We start from the raw sequence: 14,055 nt of genomic DNA, 5'->3' as shown, positions 1-14,055 counted from the left end.
AGAATTGGCTTCCTGTACTGAGGTTCATTTCATCGGAGTTGGGGGGCTTTCAGTAGGGAGGGATCCTGAAAATCTTTGTGGGAAGGGGGCGGAGATTTCCCAGAGGAGGTCTGTTGGCTATTCCGCGTCCTTATACGGGCTTTGGGTGTCTGGTCTCGGTGGCTGGGGGGTGTTGTTTAGTCGCCGGCGTGTCACAGTGAGCGGATGATGAAGCTGGGGTTACTGTCAGGTGGCATTAGTTAGTCTGCTACTTCTCATCCGGTAGCGCTCGTGGAACCTGACATACCTCCACGTACAGCGCCTTCTTTCCCCCCCAGACGAGCCCGGGGACCCAGGCAAGGCAGCGGAGGCCTCACCCCTCCTACAGGTGAGGACTCTGAGCCCAGAGATGCTCGCTGATTCCGTCTAGGGCAACTGCGAGGCGCAGCCCTGCAGCCAGCACCCAGGCTCCGTGGCCCCTCGGCCGAGCCTCAGGCCGCGTGTCAGGGCCCTCGGGACAGCTCCCCCCGGAGAGCAGTTGCAGAATGCGCCAGCCCAAAAGAGGACGCCTCGGCCTAAGGATTATTTTGAGCTAAAGGTACTTGCAAAACCACAGGGGCAGGAAGGACGTTTTCTTCCCGGGAACGGGAGAGGAGCTCCCACGTGACAGCTGTCCTCCCTGTGCAGGAGCAAAGAAACATGAGGGTCACCAGGACGGAGGCGGGGTCTGGAGAAACGTGTCCCAGCAGACCTGGGTGAAGTCTGCCCCTTCCTCTGGCCTCCCCCTGGGCTTTAGTTCCTGTCCCACAGTCGCCCGTCTCTGTCTGGCCTAGTCTGAAAACTTGATGTTTTGCTGCCAGCTTTGGGTCTTCCTTTCTTTACGAAGGCTCCTGTGTCACGGAAAACTTGAGTTACATAGATTTCTGTGCTTTTCTCCTGGGAATCTGTCTTAGGTCAATACAATTCTCAGCCCCAGCCACAGGCCTGAAGAGGGCAGGGGTTCGTTCTGCCATCCTTACACGCCCAGAAGCCCAGTGTTAGGGACGCACACATACATCCCACCTTATGCTACAGAGAGTGATAGCTGAGAACTCCTTGACACACATTTAAGGGATATGAAAATGAGTGAATCGCCCTGGCTGGCGTAGCTCAGTGGATTGAGCACAGGCTGCAAACCAAAGTGTTGCAGGTTCAATTCCCAGTCAGGGCACATGTCTGGGTTGCAGGCCATGACCCCCAGCAACCACACATTGATGTTTCTCTTTCTCTCTCTCTCTCTCTCTCCCCTCTCTAAAAATAAATAAATAAAATCTTTTTTAAAAAAAGGGAAAATACCTCTAACTTTCTAAAAAAATGAGTGGATCGATGACACAGGAGGCTGGTGAGGAAGAGAGGACTCTCTCTCTCTCTCTGCATTACTCAGGGCGGGCCACGTGGAACCCGGCCGCTCTCGCGTGTGCAGGAAACACCTGACGAAGGTGTCTCATTGCTCTGGTTGCAGCCATTTCCTGTTGCGGAGTCTACCCCACGGGACTCGTCAGAGAGGCAAAAAGGAGATTTATGGTCAACATGTTTATTACAGGGCAATTTGTCTCAGCAAAAAAGTGGAAACAATTTTAAGGTCCAATCGCAGGGAGTAAATAATGCCTAAGTGCCGCCCCGTGTGCCCGGCTGAATACTCCGCAGCCCTTACTCGGCGGGCAGCGGGCGGCGGGGCACGCGGCTGGCCCGGGGAGAGAAGTGTGCGTGGCAGGGTCGTTCAGGGGAGGGAGCAGATTCCGAAAGGCTTTGTTCAGGACGATGCCCCGTGGGTAAGAGAACATCCACGTGTGCGTGTGTGTGTGTGTGTGTGAGAGAGAGAGAGAGAGAGAGATAACGAGTGGTTCTCTCTGGAGTGAGATTAAAGGTCATTTTTATTTTCTATTTCCAGCTTTTCAAGTCCAGTTAAAAAGAAAAGAAAGGCCTTTTTCTCGCCGGGCCTCCAGGGACCCTGGGGGTCCGTGCATCTCTGTGGTCCGCTGGAAGGCCTGTCTTTTGAGGTTTTTCTAAGCACGGGCAAGGTGACCGCTGGGGAGCAGCGGGGGGCAGAGGACGCTGGAGCAAGGACAGTTAACGATTGTGAGACGGAGAGCAAACAACACTTTCCCCTGTGCACAGGTGGACCCCGAGCCTCACTAGAAGCTTCCTCGGTTGGCCCCTGGGTCTGCTTCCCTGCTGGAGAGGCTGGGTGCCTGGTGGTGGGGGTGGGGGGGTGGGGGGACCATCCCCCCTCACTCCCTAAGTCTCTTAGCCACCTGGATTCTTCTCAGACTCTTAGCAAATGCAGGGGGCAAACTTCTGAGCAAGAGCTGGAAGGCCCCAGCTGAGTGGTTTGGGGGTGGTCTCAGGGTGGTTTGGGGGATGGTGCGACCTGGGAGCTCCCCTCTTCCCCAGCAGATGGCCCTGCCTGGGAGCCCCGTGGGGGTGGGGGGCAGTGACCTCAGAGTGACTGATTACTCCTTGTTCTCTTCCTCCCTCCCTCCCCTTTCCCTCCCTCCCAGCCTCAAGAAGACTCATCTGGAGGTGAGACCTGGCCATGGGCCCCAATTAGAGGTAAAGGGGCACAAGCTGGGGGTGGGTGGGAGAGGCCTTTGCAGTGCACGGAGGCGAGTGTGTTTGCCCGTCAGAAATGGGGTTTCTGTTTGCCAGCCAGTGCTGCCAGCCGCCCTGAGCTCTGGAAGCCAGAGTCCGCTACACTCCGCAGCAGCGCCCGGGACAGAGCACAGACTCAGGCCCACTGACGGCTGCTTTGTCAACGCTGCACAGCAGTCCCAGGGCTTGAACGCAGCCTGCTTCATCTGTGGCACGGAAACCGCTCTGGGGGCTGAAGGCCGAGGCTGGCCAGCGGTGGGGAGGTCAGGGCTGTGCGTGTGATAAACCAAGGGCGTGGGATTGACCTGGCGGGCTGGGCACCCCTGCGCCCCTGGGAACGAGGGAGTGAACCCCCACTGGGCATTGGCAACTGCAGACCTTCCTCAGTCCTCTGGTTCAGGGGTTTGCAGAGGCCTGCCCAGGTTTTCTCTGTTCCCCCCTCTCTCCTAGCCTTCTCTAATCATTCGTGTGTTCGTTGGTTCAGCTGATGCTGTTTGAGCCCCTCTGTGTCCCAGGCTCTGTCCTTGATGCTGGCGGGACAGATACATGAGAGACACGTGTGAGTGCTGGGCGCGCCCCCGACACGGGCAGGCCCGTGCGCTCACACTCCAAGGCCTCTGTGTGTTTATAAGCGTTTTCTAGAAACACGGCCTTCCGCCGCAGAGTGAGAGCAAGCGGCAGGCCCTGCGGCCCGAAGGGGCACTCTGCCTCCTGCGGGGTGGACAGCCAGTCTGCCTTCGCTGGGGAATGGCGTCACCTGGCTTTGTCTTTCTTGTCCTTCCAGTCCCCAGGGGCACCTGGAGGAGTGTGCGGGGTGGACAGTGTCAGCGTCCCCTGGGGGCAAGGGGACGGGGTTGAAAGGGTGAAAAGAATAAAAATACAAACAGCAGTTTTGCGAGTTTCACGGTTTTAGAGAGAAAAGCAGCTCAGGTCAGATATTTGGACAGTCCCGCCCCCCCCCCCCCCCGCCCCCGGGAGGAGGGAGGGGTCAGAACCGACCCTAGAAGCTGCCTGCCTGCTCTCCCTCCCTCTCTCTGGGGGAGTGGCCAGGGTTCGTGGGCCCTCCACTTGCTTTTCTTTGAAGGAATTATTTCTGGAAAACTCTCTGGCTTCTGGCTTCTTAAGAATCTATGGTGTCTGGCCCTGGTCAGTGTGGCTCAGCTGGTTGGAGCATCGTCCTGTGACCACAGGTTTGCGGGTTCGATTCCCAGTCAGGGCACATATGTAGGTTGCGGGTTTGATCCCTGGTCAAGGTGTGTGCGTGTACAACCCCTGGTCTGGATGTGTATGATCCCTGGTCCGAGCACGTATGGGAGGCCAGCAGTCGATGCTTCCCTTTCACATTGATGTTTTCGCATTGATGTTTCTCCCTCCTCCTTTCTCTCTCGCTGAAGCAATGAAAAAAATGTCCCTGGATGGGGATACATAAAGACCCCATGGCTTCTGCTGGAGGGGTCCAAAGGGAGCCCACCAGGGTGTGGTCTGGGATGTAGGGAGAGGGAAAGTGGGGTGCCCGGAGGCCTGTCCAGGCCAGCTGAACAGAGTAGGCAGCGGGGATTCGAAGCAGGGCCAGGCCGGGAATGGCGTCTCTTCGCTTGGAGTGGATCCCTGGCCTCTCTGTCAGGACCACCGAGTGCTCGGTTAATTGGATGGATGTGGTGCCCACGTCTTGGAAAGTTGTCTGTGGTTGGTGCAAGAGACTGGCCTTGCGGGAGGGCAAGGGCTACCCCAAGAGGCCTTTTCCCAGTTCCCGATCTGCTTCTGCTTTCTTACCTGGGTGCACCCAGTTACAGTCGAGAGAACCGCCGTGGTGAGGGGGGCCATGCATCCAGGCCCCAGAGCTCTGCCCCAGTTCTGTGAGGGCCCCAGAGACAGTGGACTTGGGGGGTGTCACTAGGCCAACAAAAATATCACCACGTCAACACCACACTTCTTGCCACCTGTCATGTGTGACCACCAGTCCAGTGCCGGTGCCGGGGCTGTGACGGGCTGTGACTCAGCCCCACTGCCATCTGCCCCCAGACGAGCCTCTGACCTTGTCAGAGGCCAGCCCCATGGTGCAGCCAGACAGGTCTCTTCTAGAACGTCCTTAGGGTCTGAGAGGAAGACCTCGGCTGGGGCACCCTGGAGAGAAGCCCTGTCCCCAGGCTGTGAACCGCACCCCACCCCGGCCCCACCCAGCAGGAGGCATTGGATAAAGAGGAATTCATGACTCTTAGTAGGAGAAAAGTGAACATTTAATGCCACCATCATTTGATTCCTTTTAAACACCAGATTCCTTTTTGACAACAGTGTACACACCTCATATGCCAGCAAACAACATCTTCACACCGGAAATGGCACACAGCTGAATGGAGTCACGTCACCAGTTCGGGCAACTGTCCCCTCCGTTCCCAGGCTGCCCCCGGGAAGCCTGCTCACCCACAGCACAATCAGGCGACAGCTGACTCATACGGGGCCACGTGGAGGCGCAGACGCAAAAGCCAGCCTCATGGTGAACAGCCGCGCAGACCCCCCCGAGCACAGGGTCGCTGACCTTCTGACTTCAACGAGTGGACTCGGTTGAAAAAGTTGAACAGCAAACACTTCAAAGCTAAGAGCGCGCTCTTTCACCCAGGTGCACAGTGCATTTCAAGTGACGACACTGAACACTACGATGGGAGTTTGGAACGGGACTTCACCGACTTGCTCGTGCATTGTCCGTTCCAGCACAACAAATGCACTTGGGCAGGCCTGGCCCCGCCCCCGTGCCCAGATGGGCCCGTTTCTACAGATAAGCCTATTTACATACACATACACGCATCCCTGCAGCGGAAGGAGCCACAGAGACCACGTAGCACAACGTCCTCGTGTCCCGGATGGGAAGGCTCCGGGAAGTCGGGCGACCACCCAGAGCCACAGGTCCACCATCGGCACAGCGGTGAGAACCCAGGCCCCCCCGTCCCGCGTGCCACACCCACACCATGCCACATACCTCCTGTACACATGCATCCCCGTCCGCCCCGTGCACACACGCGTCAGTACACAGTGTGGGGTGTGCTCGCCTGTGCACACACCCGCTGCAGCAGCACCTCGTGGGAAGGGTCCAGGGTGCTGGACCCGGGTCCCAGAGCTGCTAGAAAACTTTTCTCCGTGGACTCGGGCCGATCTGCTGACTTCAGTTTCTCCATCGGCACACGATTCTCCTCGGCCCCTAACAGGGCTGTAATTTCTTCCAAGCACTTCTCACCGGTTGCACCAGTTTCTCTCCGCACTCTCCCGGGGAGCGGCCATGGTGACCCCCGGCCTTCCCTCAGGGAGCCCGAGGCTCAGCAAAGTCAAGCGGCTTGCCCATGGTCGCACAGCAGGTGAGGGCCTGCTCAGGCCTGTCACCTCCTGTCCTCACCCCTGGCTCAAGGCTTCCCCCCTACATTTAGCTGCCCGTCAGAGGAGACCGGGACCCCAGCCACTCCCTGCCTCCAGACACCCAGTGCTGGGACAAGACGCTGTAAGTGTTACGGGTTGTAAGACTCACTAAAGTGCTTTGGTTTCTCCAGAAAAAAAAAAGTATTATATATATATATGCATGGGAAGAAACTCGAGCTGCTTTTCCAAACCCCTTTCAGGACCATCGGGGGTGGGTGAGGACTTTTAGGAAAACGTAGGAACCTAACGTTATCTGCATTTTTCTCAGACTTTCCCATTGAGCTGCAGGCAGGCGGTGGGTCCCCTTCCCTCCCGGGCCCGTGGGAGCCGACTTTCAGGCCCATAATCACCAAACTCAAAATGAAGAGCCTTTTCCCTCTAGCTGCATACTACAGAAATAGCTTAGACTTTGACCTTGGCCCTGGACTCTGAGGGCAGGACCCTAACCCTCGTTCTCCCGATTTATTTATCTGCTCTCCCCGGCCCAGGTCTCGCAAGAGTGAGGGGACACACAGCCACAGACAGCAACTCCCTCCGTAAGGGAGCGGGTAAAGCATAAACACAAGCAGGGCCATGACGCAACAGCCGGAGTGTACGGCTCCATTGGGACATTTTCATGAACTGGACGTGATGCTGTGGGATGCTGGTTAGCTGGACGCAGGACGCACCAGTGAGTCCCCCTGGATCTGGAGGTAATTCTATGTCTGTGTAAGAGTGGGGAGAGTGCCAGTGTCCAGGCGTCACCCCCTGTGCATGGCCACAGCACGGCCCCATCTGGAGAAGGTCAGATGGACGCGGCAAAGGCTCGACGCCACTGGGCACCACCACACCCACCATCCATCATCGTCCGGGTCCCAGCAGAGCCACCAAAAGCAGAATGTGTGTGTTTGGGGGTGGGTAAAATTAGCCAGGAATTTTCAAACAACTTTTTGAGAAGATGAGTTTGAGTTAGAAGAGCTTCTCCTGGATTGAAACTATGCTTTTACCTGGAAATGATAAGCGATTTATGATAGAAAAGAGTTTTTTCAGGAAGATGCTAAGTGACAGCATTTATGAGTTTTATGGATGTGGACGGATTTGCTGGGGGAGGGGAAAGAGAAGCACCGTCCAAGGAAACACTGCGTTTCTACTCGCCGTGTCCTGCACCCCCCGCCCCCAGATTTTAGTCCCCCGACGGGCAGTGTCTGTGACCCTGACTGTCCTGTTCCGTGTCACGTGGCCCCAGGAGTTGGGCTGTGCCGGGGCAGGCAGGGCTCACGTGTGACGGCAGTGAAGAGCCTCCCTCTGCCGTGGGCTCGCCCCGGGGACCGTGGGAATGGTTCGTGCAGCATCGGCCAGGCGTGAACAGGGCTTTCAGTGTGTTTCTTACCGGTGTGGGCTCAGGGTGTAAAACCCGCTGCCTTTCAAAGTAAGGGCATCTTTCGGTGGATGCTCTAAGCGTGGGCCAATATTCCAGCAGGAGAGAGCCAAGAATAAGAGTGTGGCTTCTTCTGGTTTTGAGAAGAACTCATCTTTACTAATTTCTCTCACACTCTAAAATCCTTTTTGGGATGAGGAACTTAATGCTCACTACATCGTTATTTTGGAAGCGACGAGTCAGTGGTGGCCAATGACACAGGTGACTGTGTGTTAAGCCAGGTGAGTTCTGGGGCTCTGGCCAGCCCGCCTTCTAACCCCAGGAGCCCGGGCCGGGCAGCGGCTCCAAACACCATCGCTGGTGAGATGCACAAGCAGCATGAGCAGCGTGAGCAGCGTGAGCAGCGTGAGCACGGAAGCCCAGAGCAGTGCTGCTTGCTCGGCTCAAAGGGGAATCAGAGAACCAGCGCGGGGCGTGTGCGTCTGGCTCAGGTGCCTGGACCTGCATCTTGGTGGGGTCTGGGCCACAGGGAAGCCGGTGCCGCCTTCCAGGACCGCGTCCTTCACGCTCCAGGCTGCTTCACGACAAACTGGGCCAGATCCCCGCCCGCCGCGGTCCCCATGCTGGGCTGCGTGGCCCCGAATCCCAGGCTCCGTCCCCTCCCCCACGTGGGGTCCCTCGTGTGGGCCCTGCCCTGCGTCAATGTGGGGCCTGGCCTCTGCGTTTACGTCTCAAGTTTCCCACGTTCAGAGCAGCACTCTGAGATACAACAACTGACGGGGCTCCGATTTCACATCTGGAAGAGATGAAAGTTTGTGGCTGGTTCCCTGGGACCTCAAGGGGAACTCGGGGACCAAGAGATGAAAGGAGGCAGCTCTCAGGTGGGGACGATGGCCCAGGGTGGAGCAGCCTGCCGCCTGTCACAGCCCGAAACACCCTCATGCAATGCAACACAGACTCGCTGGACTTGCTCCCGGGAACAGGACCCCGACTCCCGTGTCCGAACCTGAGCCTGGCCTGCTGCTGACACCTCCCCCTCACGCTGACCTACTGGGGAGGGGCGGGAGGTCGGGGCCAGATTTCAGACAAGGAGTCAAGGCTTCCGCATCTGAACATTCATTTCAAATTGACGTTTTTCTGGTCTGTTCATTTGCAGATGATGAAATGAGGACAGACTCTTTGACACCCTCTTCTGCCACTGAAACCGAAAGGAGACCTGGTCCTCCCTCACGCCAGCCACTGAGGGGGACGGAGTCCCCCCCCAATGCCCCCACCCCCGGACACTGAGACAGCCTCGGAATGGCCGGCCAGCCTGCCTTCCCCTGGGCCCGGGACGTCTCCTGAACAACCGACTCAGGGGGGACCCGGAACGAGCATCGCCGCACGGAGCTACGGCTTCCTCACGTGGCTGGTCAGTGCTCAGTGCACGAAGGTGCTTGCAGCTCACGTGGGTTTAAACAAGGAGAAGAAAACGCCGGAGGGACAACCTCCTGGGCATCGTCCTCCTGCGCCTCGGCGGACGGGCGCGGTGCGGCGTTGGGTGGAGGCCAGGCTGACTTGGGAAGGTAAGCCCCTGGTTTGTGCAACCCCTTTGCTGCCTGGTGAAGGTGCTAGAGACGGACAAGATCGTCTGGGCAGGGGGCGCGCTGAGGCCCCTCCCCGGGAAAGGTCCTACTGACGGGGTTCAAGTCTCCGCAGCTGCTCTCGCTTAGCCTCGGCCCAGGGGGGCCAGAGGCCCTGTGGCCGGCCTGCCGAGGACGTCTGCCCGGCGCGGTGACCTCTGGGCCGAGGAGACGTGCTGGGGACACGAGCCAAAGGCACTGGTGGCTGTCAAAGCAGTGTGTTTCCCACAAGACCAGAACACTCACCTTTGGCAGCCCCCAAATCAAAGGCTCGTCATGAGGCGATACTGTACCGGGCCCGGCAGAAGTAACGCCTGCCCGCGTGTGGCTGGTAGGGCAATGATAGGGGCGTAATAACGTAAAGTTTTAATTTGAACATTTCACCTAAAATGTCACACGGTGTGCCTGAGTGTGACACTATGTGACAGAATTATATGCTTAGGACTGTAATAACAAAGGGGCGTTATTTGTGCCGGGTCCTGTATATCAAACCAGCAACCAGAAGGGCTGCCAAATGGGAAACTCAGACTCAACAGATCGGGCTGCCTTGGGGTCCTGAAGCGTCCACGAGGCTGCTGCCGTTGAACAGGCCCGCCCACAGCGGTGCTGAGAGGCCAGAGGCCTGGCGGCGCCTGGGCTGGGCCCTGCAGGACGGGGTAGCAGGGCAGGAGATGGGACCCTGCTCCTGCGGGAGGTGGGCATGCCTGTGAACCCAGAGGGGCCAGCGGGCTGTTCTGACCAGGGAAAGACCAGGTACCATGAAGCCCAAGATTTCAGCTCCCCAGGACTGAGTGTGGCTGAGCGGTGCAGGGCCCCCTGTACCCAGAGCAAACTGACAGATGCAAAGGTGGTTCCTCCTTGGGAAGCCTTGGGGCTGGGGGGTTGGTCAGTGGGGACTGTGGCGTGTGCAAATGGGCTCACGAGATGGGCTGCAGCTGAGGGCAGAAGCCTCCGTAACAGCCTGAGCAGCCCCCTCCGTGGGCAGGGGGCGGGGCCTGGGCGGGTGCTGGTCCAGAAGGCACCGGCTGGTACCAGACAGCCCTCCTCCACTCTGCTCCTTGGGTTCTGTCACTCAGGTGGGCGGGATGATAACCTGAGGGCCCGGTGGCAGGGATGGACGTCTTAACCTGAGAATGAGGTTCCAAGTTTCTGGGAGCCGAGACCTGCATGTCTACCTGCTGGGTAAGAAGTGCTGGGCCCTGCAGGTGTGTGGCTGGAAACCTCTCTGCCTGGGTGCCAAGGCCGGGGACGAGCCTGGCCCTCTCCTGAGAGGGAGGCTGTGGGACCCGGGACGGCGGGGACCATCTGGGCAGCGCTCTAGACAGCAGGACGCGTGGACCCAAAGCAGCTCGCTGGTGTCTGTGAGCGCGGCCAAGCCCGGTGTGGCTCCGAGCTGGACAGGATCCCTGCTCTGAGACGCTCCCAAGACCACAGCGCGGAGACTGCGGCTGCGGTGATGTGGCTGAGCTCTTGATGCGGCGTCTTTGGAGCAAGAATGAGCACGAACGTGTTGGCAGGGCCATGAAATCCCCGGACTAATGGAGTCAAGGACGCAGACTGTGCACGAGGCCTTGGAGGGAGCCTGCCCACGGAACGAACGTCCCACCCACGGGACATGCGGGGCCTCGCTCACGGGGGCCCCTTCCCCTCCTGGACCGACGCAGCCTTTTTCTCCCGTGTGCCCGCACGCTCGCGGGCACCGGCGCCGGGATCGCCCTTCTGACGCTGCCCGCCGACAGCACCACCTGAGCGAGGGGGGGGCAGTCGCGCCACTGGCCGCGCCGACCTTCTTTGGGAAAACGCCGGCTGGGGCCCGTGCCGTCTCCGTGTCCTGCCTGGGGGGCCGCACCAGAAGAGCCGTGAGAGACAGTGAACATTTATTCATGTGCGATACTGCTCAGGGAACTACAGACACAAGCTACTCAGAAACAGCAAGTCCGAAACGGGGCAGAACAACACCACCAAGGGAAAACGGGCTGCAAATACACACGTCGAAAACGCGATCGCGTTTCACTTCTGTTTCGTTTTGTTTTGTTTTGTTTTTTTTTTTTGCATCTTGACTAGCACCATCTGTACACAGGAAGGTATGAACATAAACGTTTGGATAATAATAAAGATTTTGCAAGGCACTTAATCAGTCTTTCTGGGTCATACTCCGTTGGTGTTTTGTTTTTCGCTTCCGACAGCACCCCCACGCCCACCCTCGCCCTTCCTCGCACACCCAGGGGGAGAGAGAGGGGTCTCTTCCGCCAGCAGTCCGTATGTACACACGAGTCCTCGAGAGGTCCTCAAAGTGCTTGTTCCGTCCCCCGGGGCTGCCCCGTCCCTCAGGCTTCCCGTCGCTTCCTCCTCCCACGCGCGCTCGGTGTTTGCGCCGCTCCCACAGAAAACAAAGCCGCTCGACGCCACCGCAGACTTGCCACCGACCTTCGTCCTCATGCCGTGGTCTCCGAGCGCACCGCCAGCCCCGGGGGCCGGGGGCGCGCGCCTGGCTGTGGGGTCCCGGGGGGCCTGCAGGCCGGCCGGCGCCCCTCACCGGCGCCTGGAGGTGATGTCGAAGCAGGTGATCATCATCAGGTGGGCCTTGCAGAAGTTGACGCGGCTTTCCAGGCGCTCCGTCACGCACTCGAGCGCCTCCAGGTACTCCAGGGAATCCAGCTCCCAGACTTGCTCCAGGTCAACTGCAAAGACAGGGAGGCTGATGGGGCAGGTGGTCTGCACCTGCCCCTCGGCTGGAAGGTCTGGAGCCACCCCGGGGCCCCTCCTGCCCGGCACTCCGCCCCCCTCTCTCTCTCCCTCTTTCTTTCTCTCCCTCTCGCTCCCTCTTTCTTTCTCTCTCTGTCTGTCTCTCTGTCTCTCTCTCTGTCCCTCTCTCTCTCTGTCCCTCTCTCTCCCTCCTTCTTTCTCTCCCTCTCTCTCCCTCCTTCTTTCTCTCTTTCTCTCTCCCTCCTTCTTTCTCTCTCTCTCTCTCCCTCTTTCTTTCTCTCTCTCTGTCTCTCCCTCTTTCTCTCTCTCTCTCTGTCCCTCTCCCTCTCTCCCTCCCTCCCTCTCTCTCTCCCCCTCCCTCCCTCCTTCTCTCTCCCTTCCCCCCCTCCCCCCCTCTCCCCCCCCCTCTCTCCCTCCCTCCCTCTCTCCCTCCCTCCCTCTCTCCCTCCCTCCCTCTCTCCCTCCCTCTCTCTCTCTCCCTCTCTCTCTCTCTCTCTCTCGGGCTCAGGATGGAACTCTGCCCACTATGTGTGATAACACCGGGGTCCCTTCGTTCCAAGTAGAGTTTCAGATCTGTGACGTCTCACTGAGACTGTACTGGGGCAGGAGGGGAAATTCAAGCTCTCCCCACTTCCCATGACCTCTGTCACGGGACTCAAGCCTCTCCCAGCACAGTGAATGAGCTAGAAAATCAACACATCTCCCAGCTGAGGTGGGAGAGGCTCATCCTGTCGGGGCCTCACCTGAGTGCCGTCACACCTCTGCTGGCGCAGGTGGAGTCGGCTGCCCTCGTGGGCCCCGCGCTAGCACAGCAGCCGCCTCGCCACGTGGGTGGAGAAACTGACTCAACCCCTCGGCACTTTCTAGTTTAGTTTCCATACTCACTGGCCACTTGGAAACTATGATGATGATGATATTAATAACTAGTAGTTTCAATAATTATAGCTAATAGTTAATAATGACTGATCACTATATTAATAATTAAGATTTGTTGCACTCTGCAGACAAGCTGAGGTTCAGGACCCAGCTGCCCTTCCAAACGCTCAGGCCCCCTGGTGCTGGGACCCCTCCTCTGTCCAGTGGTCATTGGGCAGAGGGCCCAGGGCCACTCAGGGCCCCGGCACAGTGCAGACGCTGTGGAGATCCGAGGCGGGGGACTTGCACGCGACCCCCAGGTGGGCAGCCCCTAACCTCTGCTGCCTCTGTTTCCTTAGGAGGACAGTGCGTGACGGCTGCCCCTCCGCCCGCCCCGCCTCAGTGCGGCGGCCGAGATCACGACGGCGACCGTGGCCTGAGCCCTGCCCCGCGCTGCAAAGACATCAGGGGTGCTCCTCCAGGCCGGCCCTGCGCCCGTGAGCTGACAGATGGAGCAGGGCGACGTGGCCTGCCGAGGGTGACGCAGTCGGCGGGGACAAGGGCTGGGAAGCCGACCACGGTCCCCTGGGTGCCCGCCTACTACTCACGGACCGACCAACCAGGCACCACACCAGACCACCCCAGGGCACACGACCGGACCACCTCGAAAGGGGCGCCAGGATTTAAAACTAAAACGAATGCCAGGACATGCACGTCCCCGCCGCAGCCTCGCCTGGGACCCCCACCAGGGAAGTGGGCACACAGCCTCGCGGGGGGTGGTTTGGGCCCTTCTTGTTCCCAGCGCGTCGTGAAGACCCACGCTGCATCTGCCCCCTCACTGGGCCTCTGCTCACTCCCATCCTCCTGGCCAGAGAACTCGCCGGGCCCTGACGTGAGCGAAGGTGGGGAGGCAGCCGGTGTCCCCGGAGAGTGGCGATACTACATACGGACGTGCGAGTTCACTCACATCCTGGGCCCGAGTGTCACTCTGTGACACGAAGATGGCTCTCAGCCTGCCTCAGGCGCACATGGCTCCCAAAAACCACAATCTTAGTGGGACAGGAACACTGAAGGGGCGCTGCCCCGGTGGCCACCCCCTGGACCTACAAGGGCCCGGGGTTCCCAATGGAGGGAGAGGGCTCCCCGCGTGCGCCATGCTCAGACCCTGGCTCACGTCCGCACCTGCCCCCGTGCCTCGGGTGGGCATGCCCCGCACAGCGGACCTCGCCTTTGCCTGGGTTTCTAACGGCGGGGCTAGCCCGGGGCCGCGTGCGAGCGGGGGCCAGGGGCGTGTCTGCTGTTGGGGACACCTGCTGAGCTGCAGCCTGAGATAATAACAACAACAACAGTGACAAGTAGTCCCAGGCGCTAGGCTCTCTCCAGGGGCCAAGCAGCGCATAGTAAGCGCTTGGCCGACCGTGGCTGACAGACCCTCGCAGCCCAGCCAAGCAGGGGCCACTCACATCGCCCACTTTGTGGTTCGGGAAACCAAGGTCACGC

The 14,055-nt window shown here is 59.3% G+C and overlaps 1 protein-coding gene and 1 long non-coding RNA gene across 3 annotated transcripts in view; one reads left to right on the top strand and one right to left on the bottom strand.

Annotated features, from left to right (window-relative positions):
• Positions 1-1,766: 1,766 nt before the first annotated feature.
• LOC118498288 lies at positions 1,767-6,182 on the top strand. Its single transcript, XR_004900808.1, has 2 exons — positions 1,767-2,571; positions 4,903-6,182. It is a non-coding gene; the product is annotated as an uncharacterized LOC118498288 (long non-coding RNA).
• Positions 6,183-10,854: 4,672 nt separating this feature from the next.
• Positions 10,855-14,055, bottom strand: part of KIF26B (kinesin family member 26B) — a 376,031-nt gene continuing 372,830 nt past the window's right edge. The window contains exons 15-16 of one of the 2 annotated variants that reach the window (XM_036016113.1): positions 11,500-11,675; positions 10,855-11,463 (exon numbers count right to left, since the gene is read on the bottom strand). In XM_036016113.1, coding sequence (XP_035872006.1) covers positions 11,527-11,675 — 149 coding nt within the window. In that variant the 3' untranslated portion in view covers positions 10,855-11,463; positions 11,500-11,526. Of the gene's footprint in view, positions 11,676-14,055 lie in introns of both variants that reach the window. The other variant, XM_028531214.2, reaches the window with a different exon arrangement.

This window comes from Phyllostomus discolor, chromosome 15 (assembly GCF_004126475.2).
Source record: "Phyllostomus discolor isolate MPI-MPIP mPhyDis1 chromosome 15, mPhyDis1.pri.v3, whole genome shotgun sequence".
NCBI lineage: Eukaryota > Metazoa > Chordata > Mammalia > Chiroptera > Phyllostomidae > Phyllostomus > Phyllostomus discolor.
This window is presented reverse-complemented; position numbering and strand designations above follow the sequence as displayed.